Here is a 25,939-nt window from a genome sequence, read left to right as displayed (position 1 = left end):
GAAATGGGTGTCTTCTGTAGGTAGAGAAATCTTAATTATCTGTATTCTCTGGAGGGGTGAGGCCAGAGAAAAGGACTGTGTGTGTGGCTTTTGGACTGAGTGAGAGGAGGGTGGCAGAAAGGTACAAGGGAAGGAATTATACACAGTTCATTCAGTTTATTTGTGTGTAGTGCACACTCACCCATGTGCCAGGCAGTTTTAGATAAGCTAGGGATATTATTTGTGCATTTAGAAGCCTACATTCAAACTCCAAGAGACAGACAATAAGATAAATAAGGAAATTATAGTATCTTAGAAAATAAGTGCTCAGAAGAAACATTTTGAACTAAGGAGGGGAATATGGGGGAGGGTTGCAGTTTTAAATGGCGGGGTCTGGGACCTTGGAAAAGTCTTGAAGGAAGTGAGAAATCAGGTAATGCAGGTATGTAGGAGTCCATGTTCCAAGTAGAGAAAATAGCACATGCAAAGGTTTGAGTGGGAGAGTGTTTTGTAGGAAGAATAGCACGGAGATCAGTGTGGCCACATCAGGGAGAGTGAAGAGAAATAATGTCAGAGAAGTAATGGGAAACCAGATCACAGAGGGCCTTGTAGGCCATTGGGATAATTTATTGTTGCTTTTACTGGGAGTGTGGTAAAAAGATTTTGAGCCATTGAGCAACACAGTCTTGCTTAATACTGTAAGACATCACCTTGGCTGCTGAATTGAGATGTTGGGAACTGACTAGAGTGGAGCAGAAGTGGAGACCAACTCATTTAGGAGGCTGCTGAAGCAATTCAGAAGTGGCAGTGATTTGAAGCAAGGTAGTACTTGTGAAGGGTGTTGTGTGCCTGTGTGTGTGTGTGTGTGTGTGTGTGTGTGTGTGTGTGTGTGTTGGGAAGCAAGATTTACCCAGGGACATAATGTGAGTTTGAGAAAATGGGAGCCACCAAGGATGACTCCCCTGTGTCCCCTGAAAAGATGGTGGGGCTTGGGCCCTTATCCCCATTTCCTGTGAATGTGACCTTATTTGGAAATAGTGGTTTTTTTAGGTGACTAAAATTAAGTCATTACAGTAGGCCTAATACAGTATGACTTTGTTCTTATAAATAGGGGAAATTTGGACATAGAGACAGACATACAGAGGGAAAAGGATGTAAAAACAGGGAAAATACCAGCTATAAGGCAAGGAATGCCTGATGCTACCAGAAGCTAGGAGAGGCTTGGAGTAGATTCTTCACGACAGTCTTCAGAAGGAAACAACCTTGCCAACTTGATCTCAGGCTTCTGACCTCCAGAAGGGTGAGACTATAAATTTTTGTTGTTTAAGCCATCCAGTTTATGTCAATTTATTACAGCAGGCCCAGATAACTACTCAGGAAACTTTCCTAATTTGGGGAAGTGTAGCCATGGATCTACCCATGGACCACAGACTCCTCAAGGGAGCAACTTTTCCTAATGGGCAACTGTTGGCAGTCTCAACTTTCTTCTAAGAAACCCTGCTTATTCTTTGTTAGAAACTGCTGAAGGCAGTTCTGGCACCAAATGGATTTAACGGATCCATTTGATCAAGACAGAACAATTGGTTTATTTATCAGTATGCCTGAAGAAGATTCTTAGATGCACAGCCAGTTCAGACAAATTAAATCCCCAACATTGTCCAACTTGGGCATTTTTATTTTTAGTAAACAACTACAAGCCTCAAAACAATTTCTACATTAGATTCTGTATATGAAAGCCAGAAAATATAAGAGTATTATTTAAAATATCCTTTATTTACTGTTTTCTCTTATCTAAAAATTGCATGCATTTTTCTTCTTGTTGTTTTGGCTGAAAAGGGGGCTAGGGAAGGTTATCAAATGGCAAGGGACTTATGATCAAGAGAAATGATACCAGTGATAAACCACCAAAAGTTTTCCTTCAGTTGTATTGTCCCAGGTTATAATGTTTGCTTGAGAGAAGAAATAACTACCAAAGACAAGGAGCATATCTTCAGTTTTATTGCACAATTGAATCTACAGCTGTAAAGTGTTTGAGGTCATTTCTTAAACCACTGCACAATATATGCACATATATTTATAAAACTTACAAAAATGTTCTTTAAAAAGTTGTGCTCTAATAGGATTCATTGTATTTTACTGGCCAAGCATAAAAATATACTCCAAATGCACCTTTCTCTAATTTTCCTCTTCCAATCCTGTTGACATTTGCTTATAGCTAATCTGTATATGCATAGAACTGAGGGCATTATTTTACTGCAGCAGCCTTTTTAAAGATGTTATAAAATTTTTAAAGTATATTTTGTATCAAGAGTACTTAATATTTGTAAACATTAACAAACACTCCCTCTCCAAACCTCTAGCTGCTGTTTGCTCACCATTTTTTTTTTTCATTTATTATTTTTGAGAGAGAGAGAGAAAGCATATACAGGGGAAGGGACAGAGAGAGGGGAGAGAGGATCTAAAGCAGGCTCTGTGCTGACAGCAGGGAGCACGACACGGGGCTCCAACCCATGAACCATAACCTGGACCGAAGCTGGATGCTTAACTGACTAAGCCACCCAGGTGCCCCTGCTCACCATTTTTTAAGGTGAAGGCTCCCATTTCTCACTGAAGTTTATGCAATGCTGAGCAGGCTCACATGGTCCTCACGACCACCTTAAGCAAGTATTTGTTCTTTTGGTTATAAATCATTTCATCAGTCTGGGTGTTTTCCTGAACACCCACTCAGGGGCTCACTCCCAGGCAGGAGTTCTCATATTCATACTTGAGCATGACCTGAGAGTATCCAGATTTGCAGCCAGATCTGACTTCAAACATTACGTATAACACTTAAAAATCAATCTTTGTCTCCCCTCTGAGTTTTCCATAACTGGGGTGGGGGGTGAGAAGGGACAGAGAGAGAGAGAGACAGAGACTAGGGTAAGTGCTGGCATCTTGCTGGGGAGAACGGGTACAAGTTTAGAATCACACCTTATCTTAAAAGGTTCTCATACCCTCACATTAGAAAGAAGGGTGGAAAGAGCACAGAGGCAGAACTGATGGAATCTCATAAAATTATTCACAGGTAATACTATGTATCAGGCACTCTTCTGCTACTCCTTAGCAAATATCTCTTTAACAAATCTAAATGCCCTTTAGCTCTTTTTCTTCCATAATGTAAATATGTCCCGGGTGTCCTGTTCTTCCTTTTCCTTTCTCCCTGCCCCTGGACTATTTTTTGCAGGCTCTGGCCTTTCCCATCATCTGCTGCTGCACTGTTTGTTCCCTGACTTGTTAAAGGCACATGGGTGGTACAGGAGAGAATGCTGCCTGTGTTTAGTCCATGAAACTCAATGTAACAACAAGATCTAAAAAGGGAAAAGTTAGAGATATGAAATAAAGCAGAGACTTGTCATCCAGGAGCTTGATGCCATTGACAGTTATGAGCAGAGGAGACCATTAAGTATCTTTCTGAACAGCAACTGGATGTAGTTGAAAGAGTCTGGACTTGAGGTCAGAAGACCTGGGTGCAGGTCTTAGATTTGTCACTTTCAGCTGTATGGCTTTGAACAAGTCAGCTCTTTCTGAGTTTCAGTTTCCCTGTCTGCCAAATGGGAAAAACATTGCCTGCCTTGCCCACCAAAAAAAGTTATAGGCATCAAATAAGATAAAAACTGCCTTGTAAAGGATAGAGTTCTATGTAAACATAAATTGTTTGGTGGATTAAAATGGATATTAAAAAATGATTTCTGTGGTTTAAAATTGTTAATATAAGTTTTATTTAAATTTGCATATGTAAACTAAAGATGGTTGGCTTTCCCCTCAAAGGGCTCATTTTCATTTTTTCCTGTGTGTTCAGTGACTTGCTGATCCTGAGTAATGATGTCAGTGTCTTCATTTACAAGCCTCCAGCCTCAGCTTCTGGGGGCCAGCAAAGATGGTCTGTGCCATCACCAAGCCAGTTCCTAAAATGCAGACTTGAATCTCACTTGAAAAAAAAAAAATGCAGTTCCACACATTAATGGCAAGAGGAATTTTTGGCTACTGGTATAAAACAATGCTCACTGCCAAAAAGGAAAGAAATGTTAGAGAAAAGCTTCCACGACAATGACTTCCTGCAGAAAACTTGATCCGACCTTCAACTGCTGGATAAATTACTTTCATTTTTAAGATATATCCAGAAACCACGTTGATATCTTGGTCACCTGGAAAAATATATACATTATTTTAACTACAGAATAAGTAATTACCAATTAAGAGTAAGAGGTGGGAAAACCAACGTATTTCTCTAAAGTCTTTTGTAAGAGGGAAGATACTACTTTCATAAGCAAGGATAAAATGTCACAAAAGACAAGAAAAGTGATTACAGGTGCAAAGAATTTGATTGCTTTTTCATGTTCCAGACGTGAAATGTGCCCACTGTTGACTACTAGACAACTGGAGGGAATAGTCATCTCAAAAGGTTGTTGACCTTTAATATTGCTTTTGAACCACTCCAAAACAAGGGCATTAGGGAAACGGTTGAGAGCAATTAGTTGAGACATAAAAGTGGCTTCCTTCTGCTTGCCTGGTCAGAAGTCATTTTTGCATAATTGACAGACAATGGAGACTTCATTTCCAAAAGAGAGGAGACCTGATAAATACTAATTGCCTATAACTACAACAAACCCATAGGGACTTGACAAAATTTTGTTTTAAAAATACCACTCAACAGATCATATATCTGATAAGCAGTTAATACCCAAAATATATAAAGAACTCCTAGAACTCAAAAGAAAAACAAAATAAAAATCTGATTAAAAAATGGGCAGAGGATCTGAATAGATTTTCCAAAGGAGACCTACAGATGCCCAACAGATACATGAAGAGATACTGAACATCACTAATCATCTGGGAAATGCAAATCAAAACCACAGGGATATCCCTTCTCTGTTTAGAATGGCTATTATCAAAAAGACTAGAAATAACAAGTGTTGGCAAGGATGTGGAAAGTGCACCCTTGTGCACTATTGGTGGGAATGTACTTGATGTAGTCACTATGGGAAACAGTATGGAGGCCCCTCAAAAAATCAAAAATAGAACCATTGTATGATCCAGCAGTTCCACTTTAGAGTATTTGAAGAAAACACACTAATTCAAAAAGTAACATGCGCCCCATGTTCACTGCAGCATTATTTATAATAGACAAAATAGGGAAAAAACCTAAGTGTCTGTGGTAGATGAATGGATAAAGAAAATGTGATTCCACACAATGGAATACTATTCAGCCATAAAAAGAATGAAATACTGCCTTTTGCGATAACATGGATAGACCTTGAGAGCATTGTGCTAAATGAAATCTATCAGAGAAAGACGAATACCATCTCCTCTCACTTGTATGTGGAATTAAACAACAGCGACAAAACCAAACTTGCATATATAGAGAACAGACTGGTGGTTGCCAGAGGTGGGGGTAGGGGGGTGGGAAAAATGGGTGAAGGGGGTTAAAAATCCAGACTTCGAGTTACAAATAAGTCATAGGGATGTAATGTACAGCATGATGACTAGAGTCCATAGTGTATTGCATATTGAAAGTTGCTACAAGGGCAGATCTTAAAAGTTTACCTCACAAGAAAAAAAAATTTGTGACTATGTATGATGTTAACTAGACATTGTGATGATCATTTTGCAATACATACATATATTGAACCATGTACACCTGAAATTAAAACATTGTGTTATATGTCAATTATACCTCCACAAAAAAAATACACTAGTATTTTTAAAAAGAACTCTCTGCAGTGGTTCTCATCCCTGCATTAGAATTGCTGGAAGAGTCTTTTCCCCAACACAATTATATTGGAATCTCTTAAAAGCTGGGGCCAGAGTATTGATATTTAATTTAAAATGTTCTCCAACTAAGTCTGATACACAGCTAGGGTTGAGAACCCTTAGGACCAAGGCTTCCTCAGCCTTCTATGTGAGCTCCTCTCTCAAACTTAATCAGTCTGGGTTTAGTCTGCACAGCCCCCAGCCTCTGTCTCATGTGGGACCCAAGAGGACACCTCTGTAAAGCCTGTGCTTCCATCGTCTTTCATGGAATGTACAGAAGTAGCTAGCATCTTTCCTGGCAGGAAGGCTGCCTCCTTTGCCCTGGCTCCGCTCTCCACCCTCCTTGAAACAAGAGGCTGAAACAGCAGGCCCACCACAGGAAAGCTGATGAGGAAGTACCAGAGCTCTTTTCTGGAGATGCAAAGTTGTGCACATGCTTTATAAGCACGCTGGCTTCTGCCCTAGAGAAGAGGAAGGGGTAGCATATTCTATCAATGGATCAATGGACTTCATGCATGTGAAGTGGTTTTTGTTTTTGTTTTTTTTTTTTTTTTGTTTTTTTAATGGCCCTGTGCTGATGGTATCCTCTGGGCCTCTGTGGGACTCAAATCTACCATCAGCCGACTTCCATATGATTTTTAAAAGTGAGGTTGCAGTATAATGACCCTAAATGCTGCCAAAAATACTGAGGTCAGGTGTGGTTGTTCCTTTCAATACTCCACCAACCCAGTGTGCTAAAAAGGGGGAGGGGAGCACAGCCCATCTACTCCTACCTGACCTATTCACACTAAAAGCTTCAAGAAAGCTTATAGGATTTTCCAGATCCAATCTAAAGTTCTAGAGATGAGGTTTCTCGTTAAGTGCAAAACCCATTGATATTTCACAATTTAAATAGCTGTTTATACATACTTAACAGAATTTTTTTTTTTTTCAACGTTTATTTATTTTTGGGACAGAGAGAGACAGAGCATGAACGGGGGAGGGGCAGAGAGAGAGGGAGACACAGAATCGGAAACAGGCTCCAGGCTCTGAGCCATCAGCCCAGAGCCCGACGCGGGGCTCAAACTCACGGACCGCGAGATCGTGACCTGGCTGAAGTCGGACGCTTAACCGACTGTGCCACCCAGGCGCCCCAATACTTAACAGAATTTTAAAACATTTTGGGCTTGGATGGGTGGCTACGTGTGCCGAAGAGGGGTAGGGCACATATTCTCCAATGCAGTGCTGCTATTTTCCAACAAAGCAGGAGGGAGGCGGCAACAAAGGGGCAGGATCTGATTTCTGGCACTGCAGTCCTGGCATCCTGAGTAGCTTCCCTCTTTGGCCCAGTTTTGTTCTGGAGTACTTTGGAGTAGGGAGAGGAAGAGACACTTGTGCTTACCAGAGTCGTGTCTTAATGCTTCATCTTTTATCATCTGGAATCCATCTCCACCATTGGCAAGGAAGCTTGGAAGGATAACCTTATATATCTCATCCATTCTGAGAGGCTCATAACTGGGCACTCGACACTGGGTGCAAAGAACATCCAATTTGACCACTCTGTCCCCAGGTTTTCGGGAAAGATCATACACCACATGAATTCCTAGAAAAGAAACGAATCTGTATGTTTTCACTGGATCCAGAGGGAAATTTCTGTTTTCTAAGAAAGAGATTTGGCCAAAATATGGAATTGGGGCACTGGGCTTGGTTTTCACTGAGTTTGAGCTTGAGTGAAATTTCAGCAAGAATTGAGGTGACATTGCAGCATTTGGTTAGATTGCGTTTGCATTTCTTGGTTAGGTTTATCCGTGAGTCTTGGGAGGTCTGAGACCCACTGGGAGGAAAACTGGCTCTGCCTCAGTATGGGCAAGGGGTAACAGTGCAGGGAGAAACCACATCTTTTTAAAATCCTAAATGAGTTGGTCAGCCACTTGGTTCAATGGCTTTGGAAAATGAGAAATAGATGAGAGGTACAGAATATTTGTTCTAATTTTGAAGACTACTAAATGATAATAATTTGGGTTTGGATGACTTTCACAAGACATGTAACTACCCAGCACTGTGATGGAGCACCAAAACCCTGTTGTTCCCCCCAAGTCTCTCCTGGAAAAGTGCAGAATGTGTGGGTTACCCCACAGGCATTAGGCCATGGCTCCACCACCATCTGCAGCTCCCTGCCTCAATCCAAAGAGTTGGGGGTTCTGTAGAAGGAGGACTTGACAAAGCAATCACACTATCAAGTGAGGCCCACCATCTACAGTAAAAAAAAAAAAAGGGGGGGGCAAATTATGGTATCAGTATCAAGGTTATAAATTTAACGATTAATTCGGTGGACTGTGGAAGTTATTGACAAAAGTGTTTCACATTCACAAGTCCTTGGCAATTTGGGAAGCATTTTTTTTCATTCAGTTTTCACTGTGATCCATGAGATGAGCAGGGCAGATGTTTTCAGAACATCCAGAGAGGTTGAAGACCTGTCCCATGTCACAGTGGAACTAGAACCAGGTGTTCCGATGTGTCTATGTAGTCGGCCGCCCCTCCCAGACATCATCCTTGCTAATACTGATTGGATATTGAATTCTTTTGAACCTCTGCATGGTACCAGACAATTATGAATAGAACAGAGAATGGTGGTTTTGGTTTTTTTCTACAAAAGAATACTGAGTGTTTAAACAACTAAGATTTTAATAGAAACTAGACCTCAAGGCCGCTGACCTGCTTAGAGTCTGGAGGGCCAGCTCCTATAGTGAGTCTATCTGACATCCAAATCAGGCGTAGCAACTACTGCTCATTGCCAAGGCATTGAGGCGTTGACCCTGACCTAATCTCAGTTGGTCTGGGAGCCCATGACCATTGAGAGACTATGCATTCATGTTGGGTGGGGGGAAAACCTAAACAAATCTGGCAGTGGAGGTCCTGGGGAGTGAGGAACTAAGCCAACCAGCAGGACAAACCCACTTCACTTCAAAGGGTGACTTACCGCCCACCTGCAGGAACTCTCCAGTAGACTGGCCATAGCGGTACACACTGTGCTCAAAGGCCGCCTTCAGGGTGGAGCCTTTTAATTGGACCAGGTCAAAGGTTCCTCCGAAGGGCAACACAGCAGCCAGGTTCTCCCAGGTAATTGTGCCTGACGGTAGTTGTAGATGGGGTGAGAAGGAAAACAGCTTGAGAATAAGATTACCCCAAGACCAGCTTCCTTTAGGGTTGGTGGAGATGAGGGAGACAAGAGGCTATTGGAAGGCTATTAGTACAGCATCAGCTATGTGAGTGGTTCCTGACACTCAGGGAGGGAATGGATTCAAGAGGCCTCTGACCATGCTCTCAACCACTGGGCAAGATGGCAGGTGCTCATAAATGGCTGTGGCTCCAAAGTCACCAGTGCTCTGCCCTGGATCTCTGGCTTATAGCTGGGTCTTCAGTGGGTGTTGAGCATTGCTCAGTTCCTCCAGACAGGCAGTGTGTCCCTGCCACCTGTCCTTGTTTGACAATGAGATGAGCTTGGGGCTTTACACTGAGACTACCTGGTTTGACAGCAGATCAGGGAAGACTGCAAGAGCGGTTTGAATATCTGACTAGTTGGTTGGTTTTACCATGCAAGATCCTGGATATCTGTAAATGCACTAAAAGAATTTAATCCAGTAGGGTGTTGTTGTTTGTTTTGTTTTGTTTTGTTTTTGTTTTTTTCCAGCACAGAACATGGACAGTTTGTCCCTTTCTCTTTCCAGGTATCAAGGAGGCGGCTGTTGGTAATCAGCAATAATTAGTATTTGGCTTTGTGTGTCAGAAGTTTAGATCAAGATTGGGTTCCATTCACCCTCGCTCTCCACTCTGTGTGTGAATACATATGAGAACACACAAGCATGTGTGTGCCCTTCTGCTTAGGCACTGACTTGAGTAGCAGTTAACCGAAACTGGAGAGGCTGACATTGTGGTACATGGCTGACAGGACAGATGAGCTGAGGCCACCCAGGGGCACGGTCAGAGAGAGACCTGAGCTGACACCCTGAGCCTGGGAAGCATACCGTTGTTCCGCTCGTCAATGGGTGACCGAATGCCACCTCCATTTAGAATGCACATGGACACATGGTTCCAGGACACTTCATCCGAGTGTCTAATGTTGTTGTTAATCTGCAACAGTAGCATGAATTTACATTAGTTATTCTAGACCTTCTTCCATAGTATCAGTTTTAGGGATTTGGTTATCTCTACCATGGAAATAAAGCTGCTTCTTCCTGCTCCCGTGTTCCCAGAGATTTCTCAAGTATAGTCAGTCAGAACTAGTTTTATGCTCTGAGAAGCAAAAGTAAGAAATAGTGACCAGTCCCGTGTCAGACTCTTAGAAGCAAGTAGCCCTGAGCCCCCTTTCCTAAGACCCTTGTACTCTCAGGCCAGTGGGCATTAGCAAAACTGGCTCTTGTGTCAGGACAGGACCTCCATGCAAATTGGTCCACCATACCTCTCCTTCCCCACCTCCTCCAGGCCCCACACTTGCTCCTGAAGGCGTGACCTGAAAACCTTTCCACTCAGGACCTCAAGCCAACAAGATCCCTGGCCTCCATGTCAAATTTCCAAGTTGGCAATTTTGGAGGCACAGAGATGGCCTCCTGAAATGGGAGAATCCGTTTCATTCTTTTCTTTTACAAAAATATGTGTTTAGTAACAAGAAATAAAATGAATATATTCTCATTTGAAAAAAAAAATAGCGCAAAAGCAAGTGTTTTCTTAACACTTGCCTCTGCCTCTTAAAAGAGAGGTAAGCACTGCTAACAGCTTGTTTCCTTCCAGACTTTTCTCTAAACATTCCCATACTGGCTACTCTTTAGCTATTTTTTTTTTTCAAAATAGGATTCTTCTTTAATATTATGATTTTTAAAAGTATAATGTATTGTCAAATTGGCTAACATACAGTGTGTAAAGTGTGCTCCTGGTTTTTGGGGTAGATTCCCATGGTTCATTGTTTACATATAATACCCAGTGCTCATCTCAACAAGTGCCCTCCTCAATGCCCATCACCCATTTTTCCCTCTCCCCCCCCCCCCATCAACCCTCAGATTGTTTACTGTATTTAAGAGTCCCTTATGGTTTGCCTTTCTCCCTCCCTGTTTGTAACTTTTTTCCCCCTTCCCTCCCCCCATGGTCTTCTGTTAAGTTTCTCAAGATCCACATATGAGTGCAAACATATGATCTGTCCTCTGACTTATTTCACTCTGCATAATAACTTTCAGTTCCATCCACTTTGCTACAAATGACATGATTTCATTCTTTCTCATTGCCAAGCAGTATTCCATTATAGATATAAAATACATCTTTATCCATTCATTAGTTGATGGACATTTAGGCTCTTTCCATAATTTGGCTGTTGTTGAAAGTGTGGCTATAAACATTGGGGTACATGTGCCCCTATGAATCAGCACTCCTGTATCCTTTGGATAAATTCCTAGTAGTGCTATTGCTGGGTTGTAGGGTAGTTCTATTTTTAATTTTTTGAGGAACCTCCACACTGTTTTCCAGAGAGGCCACACGAGTGCAACAGTGCAAGAGGGTTCCCGTTTCTCCATATCTTTGCCAGCATCTGTTGTTTCCTGAGTTTTTCATTTTAGCCACTCTGACCAGTGTGAGCTGGTATCTCAGTGTGGTTTTGATTTTTATTTCCCTGATGATGAGTGATATTCAGCATCTTTTCATGTGTCTGTTGGCCATCTGAATGCCTTCTTTGGAAAAGTGTCTATTCATGTCTTCTGCCCATTTCTTCACTGGATCATTTGTTTTTCAGGTGTTGAGTTTGGTAAGTTCTTTATAGATTGTGCATCCTAGCCCTTTATCCGATATGTCATTTGCAAATGTCTTCTCCTATTCCATCAGTTGCCTTTTAGTTTTGCTGATTGTTTCCTTCACTGTGCAGAAGCTTTTTGTCGTGATGAGGTGCCAGTAGTTCATTTTTGCTTTTGTTTCCCTTGCCTTTGGAGATGTGTCGAGCAAGAAATTGCTGAGGCTGAGGTCAGAGAGGTTTTTTCCTGCTTTCTCCTGTAGGGTTTTGATGGTTTCCTGTCTCACATTTAGGTCTTTCATCCATTTTGTGTTTATTTTTGTGTATTGTGTAAGAAAGTGGTCTAGTTTCATTCTTCTGTATGTTGATGTCCAGTTCTCCCAGCATCGGAGACTTTTTTCCATTGGATGCTCTTTCCTGCTTTGTCAAAGATTAGTTGGCCATACATTTGTGGGTCTAATTCTGGGTACTCTATTCTATTCCTTTTGTCTATGTGTCTATTTTTGTGCCAATACCGTACTGTCTTGATGATTACAGCTTTGTAATAGAAGCTAAAGTCTGAGATTGTGATGCCTCCTGCTTTGGTTTTCTTTTTCAATATTACTTTGACTATTTTGGGGTCTTTTGTGGTTCCATACAAATTTTAGGACTGTTTGTTATAGCTTTGAGAAGAATGCTGGTGCAATTTTAATTGGGATTGCATTGAATATGTAGATTGCTTTGGGTAGTACTGACATTTTAACAATATTTGTTCTTCCAATCCATGAGCATGGAATGTTTTTCCATTTGTGTTTTTTTCAATTTCCTTCATAAGTGTTCTATAGTTTCCAACATACAAATCTTTTATTCTTTGGTTAGGTTTATTCCTAGGTATTTTATGGTTCTTGGTGCAATTGTAAATGGGATCAATTTCTTGATTTCTCTGTTGCTTCATTATTGGTGTATAGAAATGCAACCAATTTCTGTACATTGATTTTGTACCCTGCAACTATGCTGAATTCATGTATTAGTTCTAGCAGCCTTTTGGTGGAGTCCTTCGGGTTTTCCATGTAGAGTATCATGGCATCTATGAAAAGTGTCTTTAGCTACTTCTTTTGTGTGACTGCATAATGTTGAAGAGCCAGCACTGGTCTGACCTTGGGAAGTGTGGACATTGTCATTTACTTGGCAGTCAGTTATTGAGAGTATATACATCAGGCACTGGGCTCCAGGTACCAAGCACAGTGCCAAGCACAGACAAAGAATCAGCCCCCTGGGTGCGGACTTTGGTGGCAGTGTTAAGTTTGGCCTGGGACCCTGGTTCAGCATGGCTCCCCAGGGGCTGCCAACGGCCAGTCTCTTGTAGACAGGTAGACAGTGGGGTGTTTTCTTGAGCGATCTATTCAGCCACAGGCCTTATTATAACTGCATGTCGTCATTCTCTGCTTGTGAAGGAGGCTTCCAGTCACATAAGGCCTTGTTCTCTGGATCCAAGAGGGCAGATCAGTGAGACACTCTGGCCAATTTAGGCCCAAGCAAATGTGTTTTATCTACTATGTCTACATCTTCAGAATAGTGAAGTTTCACGTATTCAGATCATCTTACAAAAGGAAAGCAACATCCAAAATTCAGACATCCAAGGTGAATACCTATCAATAAAGCTTTCAGTTCTTGTGCAATAAAGTGATGGTCAACTGGTATAGTTTAGGCCCCTTCCCAAGGTACTACTACTCAGTATGAATCTACCCCAAGCTATTGTTTGCATATTAATTTTTAAAGACCTTGAATTTTGTAGCAGGCTGTCCCTCCTTGCAACCTTCCTCCCTCCCCTCTTCCTCTAAGCACAGGCCCAGCACTCCTGGGGACCACTCACCATGGCATCACAAATCAGGTTGCCCATGTTGCATTCCTTAAAGCGGCATGACTGAGTGGAGCCATCCAGATAGACAATTGTTTTCCCTAATTCCTGGGTAGAAAAATTGTCTAATTTTATCCTCCATTTGTTAATGTCTGCTTTTATGCTTGGATCTAGAAAAAAGTAAAACAGAAGAAAACAAAACAAAAACAAAAAAACAAAAAAATCAGGTTGCCATTAAGGCCTAAATTTTGGAGAAGGAATCAAAGATCATTTAGCTTACCTGTTGTGACTATACATTTCTTTACCCTATTTGTCTACATTTTCGTTTTGACTATAAAATTTCCTCAGAAAATTCTGTTCCTTGGTAATAAGACTAGGAATGGATCTGAACTTAAAGATGCACTGAGTATCCTAACATCAACTCATCACACCTGAATGAGCACCTGTGGACCCACTTGGGATAGCATTGGTGGGGGGGGCGTGGGGAAGAGTGGGGATGATGAAAGGTCTACAGGGCCTTCTGAGGTTCTGCTGTGCAGTCCCGGCCTCTCCCTCTGGCTGTTGAGATGATCTGTGCTGTGAGCACAGGCTCTGCAGGGCACCCCACTGCCCATCTCTCCCTGGTCCAATCATGGTGAGAGAGGCCCAGGCTGTGGTCATGTACACCACATGTAAACAGGTGACATAAGATGTATTTTATTCTGAGTCCCAGACAAAAAAGTAAAAAAGACACTCCCTCATGTGATAAAGAAACAGAAGCCCACTGAGACTGGGCAACTTGCCATGGGCACACTGCTGGTGGTGGGGCTTTGAACCCCTTTGCAGCTCTCCTCTGGACATGAGCTGAGTGGCTTTTCCGTGCCTGGACAAGAGGCAGTGACACGGTGTCTGATGCTAAGAGGAACTGGGAAAGCAAATGGGATATTGGGCATTTGAGTGTATTTTCAATCTTCTTATCCATGAAGAGGGCAAACTTAAGAGAGAATTCTATTCTTTAAAGGTGTTACAGCCTTGCCCTGAAACATTAACAACAAGAACAAAGTCCAGCCATCATTTACCCACCTTCCATAATGCTGCTGTTGAGAAGAATGGGATTTCCATGTGAAGCGATGACATTTCCTTTTTCATCAAACTCAACCTTCAAATAGCCTAAGTATTTGCCAAAAGCATAAGCCTGGACCACAGGAACCTTCCGCCCATCATCGGACGTGACTATGAATGGGTACTTCCCAGCTGGCACCTCTTTGGAAGGTGGAGTGCCTAAAACAGAAGAGCCAAAGCTGATCAAGTCAGCCCTTGTACACAGCTTGGCTGCAGGCCAGCAGGCCACAGGCCAGATGACAGGGAATTCTGAATTGATGATGTGCTAGCTGCTGCCCCACATAGCTTGTCTTTCAGAGCTGCGCTCGGACATCTGCCCATTTCCGAAGGCCCTTTTGGCACATGAATCCTTCCATTTTCAACTCAGCAAGTGTTTGGTAAGCTCTTCCCACATCTATGGTCCTGTGCCTGGTACAGTGGGGGACACAAAAACGCGGTGGGGCCAAGATTATCCTACCTCTATCCTGACTCAGGCTCAATTCTCAATAGCTGGGTAGAATAGTCAAGCCACTTCACTTCCCTGTATTTCAGTTTCCTCACCTGTAAAATGGGCGAAATAATGATTCTTACTTCACAGGGTGGTCTAAACTTCCTAGCACAGTGCCTGGCACACAGTAGATAATAAATGTGTATTTCCTTCCCTTATGAGGTGATGACAACCTCTAGAAACCCTAGACGCACAATCTAGAGCTTAGGATCCTTAGTGGAACATGAGTAGAAACAACTGAGCCTGTCCTCAGGTTTTGCTGCTAAAATTGGAATTCCTTTAGGTGCTTTTCAGAAGAGCCAGTTCACCCTGGCAGTCAACTGGCACGCACACTACTCATCCAGCCAGACCTCATACAGGCTAGATTCTGCCGACTTCTGTCTCAAAGGGGTCCCCTGGGGACAGCCTGGGAGCCAACTCAGACCCAGAGGCTGAGAGGCTCCCCCCACCACTGCCTCCTGGACACATGCTTGCACAAGGGTGGGGAGCCCTGCCGTATGGGGCACAGGCCCTGGCTTCTAAGCACTTGGCATGTTTCTGTAAGTGCAATGCTCCTTCAGGAACACTGCAGTTCACATCTTACCTCCAGAGAGCTGATGACCCAGTTTGGCTGTTTTGAATCACAGATTATAGGTGGCTCAGTCGCTTGAGCGTCTGACTTTGGCTCTGGTTATGATCCCATGGGTTCATGGGTTTGAGCCCTGCACTGGACTTGCTGCTGTCAGTGCAGAGTCTGCTTTGGATCCTCTCTCCCCTCTGCCCCTCCTCTGCTCTCTCTCACGCTCTCTCTCTCTCAAAAATAAAAACATAAAAAAAAACCCAGATACCCTTGACCCATTACTCTTTCTACTCACCCTCCAAACACCCTGACCAGTCCTTCCTATTAGAGGTTTACAGAGGGCCCAGGAAAACTTCAGCACATTTGTTACTCACATGGATTGGTTATGAGAGCTGGCCCAGAGCCAGGCTGTGCACTAGATCTCATTTAATCTTCTAAGCATTCCATGAGGCAGGTTCTATTACTATCTCCACTTTACAGATGAGAACGTTGATTGTCATAGGCAATGTGCCCAAGGTCACACTGGTACATGCGTTATGTGCAGTATGGCTGGTATGTGAAGGAGAGCAGACTGAAAGCGGGGGTGAAACTGGAGCTTCTGTTCTCTCCACTGCCCAACACAGCCTATGCTTGCTTGTCTCACAATGCCTGAAAGAGTCGGTTGCCAAAGGTCGCTCACTAAATCCAGTGCTGCACCTTTCCACCCCAAGCTGTTTCTGGGTTTCTCTTTTCACCTAAGACAAGCTGGGGTGGATGTCATGAAAACCTCACTCCTTCTCTGGTCCTATAGAGCAGCCCCCATTCCAGCCTAATACCAAAGAGCAGAAGTGCAGCAAATACCAGCACCTCAGAAGCAGGAAACAGCTGTTGCCCACTTTAGTTTCCCATTTTCTTGCTCCCTCTGGAAAAAAAAAAAAAGACCAAAGTTTTGGAACTTGACTCTTACAAAAGCACCTGACTGGAGGCCCCGTGCAGGGCTTGCCCCATCTCCACCTGTGGTGTACAATCTCATGGGTGACTGGCAGGTGTCAGCCCTAACAGTTATAGATGATCTCACGCATTGCAGAGGAGCAGGGAAGGTTAACACAGTCATCATCCTCATTCTTCTCTGCATTGGTTCTTATTTGGGCAATCCTGGAGCCTGGACCAGGGCTGGTGTGGTAGCCCCTTCTCACCTTCTCACCTGGGGAAGGTTAGAGACAGTAGTTCCTCCTATGAACCCAGAGATGCAAGTGCAATTGGGAGGTGCAGTTCCCAACACGTCCACGAGATGGCAGAGAACACTTCATCCAGGAGGAAAAGGCACTGTCAGTTTTAGAAAGGACTCTGGCAGTTTCCTGGACACCCCAGAGAAGGGCAAGCCTGTTTTTTGTTTTTTTTTTTAGCCTTTCTTATTCTGCCTCACAAAGACATAATCAAACTTGAAATTAGTGTAACAGGATTTCGAGGATACAGTCAAATGCCTCATCAAATCAGCATGCACTCGGGGCGCCTGGGTGGCACAGTCGGTTAAGCGTCCGACTTCAGCCAGGTCACGATCTCACGGTCCGTGAGTTCGAGCCCCGCGTCAGGCTCTGGGCTGATGGCCTGGAGCCTGTTTCCGATTCTGTGTCTCCCTCTCTCTCTGCCCCTCCCCTGTTCATGCTCTGTCTCTCTCTGTCCCAAAAATAAATAAAAAATGTTGAAAAAAAAATTTAAAAATCAGCATGCACTCTACAAATGGGAGCTACTAACCCCAACTCTAGTCTGACAGGGGACATTCTCCGGTTCTGAAAGGCCTTGATGTTCCTTTTGTTAGAACATAAGACATATCATCTGCTTCTTAAAGGGACTTAATCAGGAACAAGGAGGATGCTTCCCAGAGGCTGAGGAAATAGCTGGTCTAGTTTGGCTAGTCTCTGCCTCCTCCACAGCTGAATGTTCTCTGCGTCTCTGCAGAGTTAGTGGCTCTGTTAGAAAACCACTAACAGAGAAAGCCATCCAGGGCTTCACATTTTCCATACTATTCTATTCAGCCAAAGATGCTCATGCCCAAAATATTATTTCTGCACAGAGCCACATGTCTGTCTTTAGAAACCCAATTTGTCATCTTGGCAGGATAGACATTATTCACCAGAACTCCATTCCAGCCATCTAGTAAGTAAATAATCTGGGAACCAAACATGGAGAAGCCAAGGAATTGTGGGCTGACATTTAGAGTTGGTAAATGGGGCATTTCCTAGAATAGCGTGAACGCCTGACGGAACCCACCAGGGTTCTGCCCTGGGGGCCTTGGCCACAGCAGCTCCTCAGGAATGTGACAGTTCTAATTACAGGCCTGGGCAACTGCCCTGCCAGTAGGCAGAAGGGGCCAAGATGATGGATCATGTGACAGAGGTGCCAAGAAGCAGGCCTTTGACATGGTTTTCAGTTGGTTAAATATAGTATACAATGTTTCAAGGCAGTCCTTGCTACAATTTTATTGTGTATGGGACCAGTTTAAGAACTTCCATGCTTCCTGTGTGGTACATATATGCAACACAATATTAGCCATAAAAAAAGGATGAGATCTTGCCATCTGCAATAACATGGATGAATCTAGAGGGTATTGTGCTAAGCAAAATAAGTTGGACTGAGAAATACCACGATTTCACTCATATGTGTAATCTAAAAAACAAAACAAATTAACAAAAAGCAAAATCGGACCTGTAAATATAGAGAAAAAAACTGATGGTTGCCAGTGGGGAGGAGTGCAGGGGTTGGGCGAAACAGGTGAAGGGGAGTGGGAGACACAGGCTTCTGATTATGACATGAATAAGTCACAGGAATAAAACGCACAGCATAAGGAATATAATCAATGATATGATAATAGCCTCATATGGTGACAGAGGGTAGCTACAACTTGTGGTGAGCACAGTATAATGTATAGAGATGCTGAATCACTATGCTGTGTACTGAAATTAACACAATGTTATGTGTTAAGTAGACTCAAAAAAAAAAAAAAAGAGCTTCCATACTTCCTATGAAAGGACTAGATAAAAGTAATTAGTAATTAGCATATTTCACACCATTGCTTCTAAGGGAGAGTCTCTTTTTTAACTTACTTGGAAGTGCTTGGTCTGTCTACTTCTCTACCTCTCCTCAGGCAAGCCACACTCCTGGTCAGCATTATCTTGTGCCTGGGTTACTGCGATGGCCTCCTAACTGGTCTGTATGCCTCTTCTTTGCCTCTTTTTTTTTTTTTTTAAATTTAATGTTTCTTTATTTTTGAGGAAGAGAGAGACAGAGTGTGAGTGGGGGAGAGGCAGAGAGAGAGGGAGACACAATCTGAAGCAGGCTGCAAGCTCTCAGCCATCAGCACAGAGCCCAACGCAGGGCTTGACCTCACAGACCACGAGATCCTGACCTGAGCCGAAGTCAGACGCTTAACCAGCTGAGTCACCCAGGTGCCCCTTTGCCTCTTTCTAATCCAGTTTCCACACAGCAGCCTGAGTGAGGTTTCTAAAACATAAATACGATCATGTGTTCCCTGGTTTAAAATATCTCTTACTGTCGTAGGAAAAACAGGACAATTTTTGACAAGAATATCATAACCTATGTGATGTGGCCCTTTCTTGCCTTGCCAGCTTCATCTAGACTGACCGCCCTGTGCATCAGCAGTCTCAGCTTCTCTCACTTCCAAGCCACACCTGCCTCCAAAGCCTTGGACTATGGGTTGCCACCTGGAGCCAAAGGCCTACATGTGCATTTGTGACATTTTGCTTCAGTTTAGTCTTCTGTAAAATGGGGAAAATAACAATACCAGCCTCCATGCTTGCTGGGTGGGTTACAGAAGTTAATGCAGTGAGGAAAGCCTACGTTGGTAAATGCTCCATCAAGATGAGTGATCATTATTTACCAACTTTAGCTCCTGGATGTCTTTCTGATCTCAGCCCAAATGTCAGCTTTTCAGGAGAACACTGTGTGACGATCCCCCAGCGTTGGTCAGGTTTTCCTATAGATGCTCTCACAGCATCTGGAACTTCTCCCTTCATAGCATGCTTTGTAATTATATATGATGAGATTGATTTGTTTGCATACTTAAAAAAATCTGATCAGGGTCGATATCCCTTATAAGACAAGTTCCAGGAAAACAGGGGCTGCCGTGTCTCCTGGGTTTGCCCAGCATACAGCAGGCATTCAATAAATGTTTGCTAAATGACTAAGCTTAAGTAGGTTAGCCAACACTTTCCCATGGATCAGACAAGACTTCTATGCTTTCCCTGTAGTGACATCCATATGCCCGAGGGGGCAGGGTCTGAGTGCCCACCCCTTCTTCCAACTCCTTTCAATTCAATTTTCTCAACTAATGAGCTGGGTGGGGCTTGTAAAGCAGAACCAGGGCTGGGATTCAAGAGAATGGGTTTTGGTGATAGCTCTCTTTCAGTGTGGTTTCATGACCTTGACGCAGACATTCAGCTTAAATTGGGGGCCTAAATTTATCTCCTAAATGTGTAAAACAAGAGATTTGGGGGTGTCTCAGTGGCTAATTTGGTTGAGCGGCTGACCTCGGCTCAGGTCATGATCTCACAGTTCGTGAGTTCGAGCCCCACGTCGGACTCTGTGCTGACAGTCCAGAGCCTGCAGCCTGCTTAGGATTCTGTGTCTCCCTCTCTCTGCCCCTCCTCCACTCATGCTCTCTTTCTCTCAAAATAAATAAACATTAAAAAAAAATAAAACAAGAGATTTAACTTTTTTTTTTTTTTTTTTTTGTAGAAACTAGATCTCCTGCATGCAGGAAATCTTGGGGCAATGCGAGCCATAAAACAGACTTCTCATAGTGCAGGCTGAGGTGTGCTGGGTGAGTCCAGCTTCAGGCTCCTGGCCATGGGTGCTCTGCAGGGCACAGTTTGGAGACTACTGCCCGACATGCCCTTGGTGCCCAGCTAGTCAGGCCTGCTGCTCCATCCCCGGCCTCTGGTGTAGCTACACCAAGCAGCTTCAAGCATTTAAGACCAAAGGCTCTCTCCTGTTTTCCCAGCCAAGAGGTCTTTGGCAACCAGAGGGGTGAATCACAGTGTCCTTGGCTACCTCTGTATCCAACTGTGACACCATGACACTTTAGCTGTCATGTTTCCTTAAGGGAACTCAGTGAGCCACATAATATTCTCCATATCTGGATGGTGTCCAGATTTACTGCTCAAATACTCACTCTTGGACATTCAGTGATGACTGGGAGGTCTGAAAGAGATGATGAGTCATGGAGCCGTACCCAGAGTGGGCACAAAACCCTCATGAAATCCAGCCCAGGCTGTTGGCCTGAACCCAGTTCTGGCTGGTTGGAGCAAATAAGGGAGTCCTGTACAGTAGGCATGAAGTCACTACAAATTCATTCACTCATTCAACATTTACCAAGCTACAACAGGTATCCAGTGTTTTGGATCTCTACCGCTCTGCAGGGTCAGGCCCCAATGTCTTTGCTTTATCTCCATGAGGTCAGGAGACACTGCTTGATGGAGACAGAGTAGGGGAAGGAATGATGCCCCAGCTGTCTGCCATGCTCTTCTCTTCCCAAGAGGATCCAGCTACACCTATGGCCTACTAGCTTTCCAGGTACCAGACTTCCCATTCACTTTTTACATTATAGAACAGGGTTTTATATAACAAATTAAAAGTAAATCATAACACTGTCTTATCACTATGGCCTGTTAAAATGCAGAGTCCAAAGGAATGGGATGGGGAGAGAGAGACTGGTTCTCATCTTAACACGACCTTCTTGCAGTTTCATTTACTCACAGTGCTATTTTCAGAAGTAATAACTATATCTTGCATTTAGTTCCTTTGGAGAAAACATGTGGGAATAGCTCTCTTCCTTGCAGCTTTCAGATTCTGTAAGGCTAGAAGGCACCCCTTCTCTTCATTCTGACATGAGAGCAGTCAGGTAATCTTGGGGTCAGCTCTAAGTGCACAATGATTGTACTCACAAGAACCTGGAATGACGTTCAACATTGCAGGGGGAGCAGTTCATGCACTGTTTTGGTCATGCCTCATTTAAAGCTGAGTTTTAAAAAATATGGGCTAGCTACAGTACAATGAAGTTAATTTAATAGGTGGTAACCAGCATTTAAAAAAATTAAATAACAGGGGCGCCTGGGTGGCTCAGTCGGTTGAACCTCCGACTTCAGCTCAGGTCATGATCTCACAGTTCGTGAGTTTGAGCCCCGCGTCAGGCTCTGTGCTGACAGCTCAAAGCCTAGAGCCTGCTTCGGATGCTGTGTCTCCCTCTCTCTGCCCCTTCCCCACTCATGCTCTGTCTCTCTCTGTCTCTCAAAGATGAATAAATGTTAAAAAAAATTTTTTTTGTTTAAATAACAGAACAGAAAATATCAGGTGCAATCCAGATTTTTCGTGAAATTTTCTTTCAGGTGTGTGTGTGTATGTGTGTGTGTGTTGGGTTATGTGCATGGCAAGACATAAAATTCCAAGGGATGTATTATTTTAACTATATTTTTATTTGCTTATCATATTTAACTTTAAGTTATGCTAGTTCCAAAAACAATTTAGAGGAATTTTTGTTTGTTTGTTTGTTTGTTTAAGGCTATGCAAATTTATTTAAACAAGCAAATATGCTTCATCCCCTACTGCATCCTGGAATTACCTTCAATTGTAAATTCATCCCTCAAAATGAAGAGTATTAAACTTGAATGTTTTCATGAGAACAAATTTAATCTGGCTAAGCAATCATGAAATGTGAAATAAATGACTAAGACTACAGAGGCAGTTTTCTTTCAGAGCCTGTAATTATCTGCCTCAAGATTTATGTATAAACAAATTATGATATTTATGCCCAAATCTTTCTTTCATCCATTCATTCATCAGCAACTAAATTCATCTACTTAGCAAAAGGCACATACTGTTTTGCAGTACTTTGTTGGCTGGAACGAAATTGCAGGGACAAAAGGACACAGGCTGCAGCATTAATGGGAAGCCAGGCATGATCACTGAGCCTTTTCAGGCCCATCAGGGCACACTAATCGATGGCCACACATCAAGGCTCTGGATGATCAATTGGTGCTGTGGGACGGCACTGGGTAAGACGGTGTAAAGGCAAATCATGAGGAACATGGAAATGACTTTAGCATCTGAAAGGAGGGGTAGATTCCTTTGCTTGTTTATGCACTGTTTTGGTCATGCTTGATTTGGAGCTAAGTTTTTCAAAATATGGGCCAGCTACCATATGAGGAAATTAATTTAATGGGTGGTAACTGACACTTAAAAAAAATGAAACAGTAGTACAGAAAATATCAGAGTGCATTCCAGGTTCTTCGTGAAAGTTTTCTTTGTGTGTGTGTGTATATGTGTGTGTGTGTTTGTGAGCGTGTGTGTTTGTGGCATCATGTACAATGCCTTTCTTAGTATGGTTCGAAGCCGGTACAGTCTGAAACACTATCCCACAGGACAAAGGGGGTGGAGGCAGACGTCTAGGTCCAGCTGTGTGTCTTGTGTTTTTTTGACATTGCCTCAGAGAAAAGCTAAGAAAAGGCACCAAGGGAGGGTTTTTCACAGATCTCATCTACAGAGTTGGGACATAACTGAAATAAGGACAGCTCAAATACTAGGCCTTGTCCTGAGGGGCCTCAGCCACCTGTTCATGACATAGGTCAAGTCATGATGACCTTTTATAATAGGGTTTTTCCATCCTCACTCTGCAGATGAGGAGATCAGACAGAGACAGGATCCCACTACCACTCAGTGGCACAGCCAGCATGACCCCAGAGTCTTCACTTCTACCCAGTGGTGCCCCATGACTTACTCCAATGGGATTTTCCCTGGTCTGGTGCTCTCAGCCCATCTAACTCCCCCGGAGTTACTTAAATGGCTCCCAGATGTTTGACCGCAACACTGCTCACACTAAGAAATTCACATCACCACCAGTGCCCACCACTGTTCTTGTCACACTTATGTCCTGCATGCTATGCACTTGGGAGTGCTAGCTGTCCTCACCATCTCACATACATCTTTTGCCATGAAACAATGTATGTTCATATGAATAATGTTAAATGCCTAACCTATTTTAGTCTAGTCTGTTAAAAAAATTTTTAACCCACTAATTTATATCACAACCATTAATGGATGTAATCCAGTTTGAAATTTTTCTCTAGCCTATGTCTACCAAGAGATAAAATACTTACGAAGGAACTGAATTAGTAAGGAATCAATTATGTAGATACCAGCATTCTTTACTTTTTCTTTTATTTTAGAGAGAGAGAGTGAGAGAGAGAGCAAGCAGGGGAGACGGGCAGAGGAAGTGAGAGAGAGACTGTTAATCTTGGGGCTTAATCCCACGATTTGGGATCAGGACCTAAGCCAAAATCAAGAGTCAACCGACTGAGCCACCCAGGCACCCTTAGCATTATATGAAGTAGGTCCCCAGTGTCACCATTTTGATTGGTATATTTTCACTGGTGGGCAGTCTCAATACCACTGCATGCCAGAACACAGCTATTTACACTTTATGAAGTGCCCTCCCAGGAGTAGACACACCACCTCACATCATTTTCACAACAATGTGGCACTTTGAGTATTATCTCCATTTTGAAACAAAGCTAACAGGTTCAGAGAGGGTGTGACCTGCTCAAGGTCTCTGACGTGAGTCAGGAAGGAAGACTTCTGACCCTAGGTTGTGTTTCTTTCTTTTCATAATTTGTGTTTCTTTGGCTGATTGCAAAAGCAACATGCATTCGTTGTTTGAAAATAATTGGAAGTGCGAAGAAGAAAGTAAAAATTACCTGTATGCTCTTTTTAGTGATAACCCCTTTTTTAACATTTTTGGGTACTTTTTTTTTTGTACTGTTCAGGGTATTTTTTATTTTTAATCTTTTTTTTTTTTTTTTTTTTTTTCAACATTTATTTATTTTTGGGACAGAGAGAGACAGAGCATGAACGGGGGAGGGGCAGAGAGAGAGGGAAACACAGAATCGGAAACAGGCTCCAGGCTCTGAGCCATCAGCCCAGAGCCCGACGCGGGGCTCGAACTCACAGACCGCGAGATCGTGACCTGGCTGAAGTCGGACGCTTAACCGACTGCGCCACCCAGGCGCCCCTATTTTTAATCTTTTAAAAATAGGATCACCTTAGATAGCCCACACAGAGACGGCCAAAGCAGCAATCTCTTCAAGGAGAGGGTTGTGCCCCACCAAAGCCTGCTTTTGCACTGCTGATAAAAGTCAGTTACCAGCCAAACCCTCCTCCTTCCCTTCTTCCTAATTCTTGAAAGTACTTCAATGCTCCAGGTAGTGGTGGTGGGCAGGGGGCATGGTAGGAAAGACTGACTGAGCTAGACTCAAAAGTTTTGGGACATTATAGGTTCCAAACAGAAGGAAAAAAAAAGAGGTTTTCTAACTAAAACTACCTAACACTAAGGAGAGAGAGAAGGAGGGAGTGGGGGGGAGGGCGGGGGGAGTGCATGCCTTCAAGAGCAACAGTACCTGTTGCTTCCAGGACGCTCATAGTCCTAAGTCCCGGTACACAGTAGTAAAGTTAGGACTGGAACCCAGAGTTCCAGCTCCTGCTCGTGAACCTACAAATCAAATCCTGTCACCTTGATCTATGAAGGCCTTATTTATTTTGTTTATGCTTAAAATTTTTTATATGACATGTTGCTTTTTGATATAAACTGACTTTTGGCTGGGGCCTCACAGTAATCTTTTTATTTTACATGTATATTTTATTTTTTTAATTTTTTTATATGTTTGTTTTTGAAAGAGAGAGAGAAACAGAGTGTGAGCAGGGGAGGGGCAGAGAGAGAGGGAGACACAGAATCCAAAACAGGCTCCAGGCTCTGAGCTGTCGGCACAGAGCCCAGATGCGGGGCTCGAACCCACAAACCATGAGATCATTACCTGAGCTGAAGTTGGACAGTTAACTGACTGAGCCACGCAGGCGCCCCTACATGTATATTTTATGCACATATTTTATATATATTTATAATATACATAAATAAATGGGAGCTGACATAATCATTAAACCAATAAATTATTGTTAGGAATGTCTCTGAATAAGATTTACAAGTTACTATGTATGTGTATTATACATCTATTACATATCATAGAAATATACATAATATATATTATATGTTAAATTGTAGTAAAAATAATAATAACAGTTACAAAGACAAAGACACAAAGTAACTTATCTGGACATTGTGGCCAGTGTAATCCTTCTGAAACAATTACCTGTATAAAGAAATGTATTGGAGTGTCCTCCTACCACGATGTCCACGCCCTTCACTTTCTGAGCGATGAGTTTATCCATTTCAAAACCAGAGTGTCCCAGTGCAATAATTTTGTTCACATTTAGAGTTTTTAGTTTATCTACTTCAGGTTGCAATGCGGTGATTTCATCTTCAAATACTAAATTCCCTCCTAAGGAACAAGATAAGTAAAATGCACATTTATTAATAATTTTTATTATATTACT

The 25,939-nt window shown here is 42.9% G+C and overlaps 1 protein-coding gene across 2 annotated transcripts in view; it reads right to left on the bottom strand.

Annotated features, from left to right (window-relative positions):
* Positions 1 to 1,955: 1,955 nt before the first annotated feature.
* Positions 1,956 to 25,939, bottom strand: part of NT5E (5'-nucleotidase ecto) — a 49,311-nt gene continuing 25,327 nt past the window's right edge. The window contains exons 3-9 of one of the 2 annotated variants that reach the window (XM_047860055.1): positions 25,696 to 25,884; positions 14,418 to 14,615; positions 13,371 to 13,525; positions 9,774 to 9,879; positions 8,729 to 8,878; positions 7,151 to 7,351; positions 1,956 to 4,163 (exon numbers count right to left, since the gene is read on the bottom strand). In XM_047860055.1, coding sequence (XP_047716011.1) covers positions 4,000 to 4,163; positions 7,151 to 7,351; positions 8,729 to 8,878; positions 9,774 to 9,879; positions 13,371 to 13,525; positions 14,418 to 14,615; positions 25,696 to 25,884 — 1,163 coding nt within the window. In that variant the 3' untranslated portion in view covers positions 1,956 to 3,999. Of the gene's footprint in view, positions 4,164 to 6,830; positions 7,352 to 8,728; positions 8,879 to 9,773; positions 9,880 to 13,370; positions 13,526 to 14,417; positions 14,616 to 25,695; positions 25,885 to 25,939 lie in introns of those variants that run through there. The other variant, XM_047860054.1, reaches the window with a different exon arrangement.

Source organism: Prionailurus viverrinus, chromosome B2 (assembly GCF_022837055.1).
Source record: "Prionailurus viverrinus isolate Anna chromosome B2, UM_Priviv_1.0, whole genome shotgun sequence".
NCBI lineage: Eukaryota > Metazoa > Chordata > Mammalia > Carnivora > Felidae > Prionailurus > Prionailurus viverrinus.
Note: the sequence above shows the minus strand (reverse complement) of the source record. Positions and strands in the feature narration are given on the sequence as shown.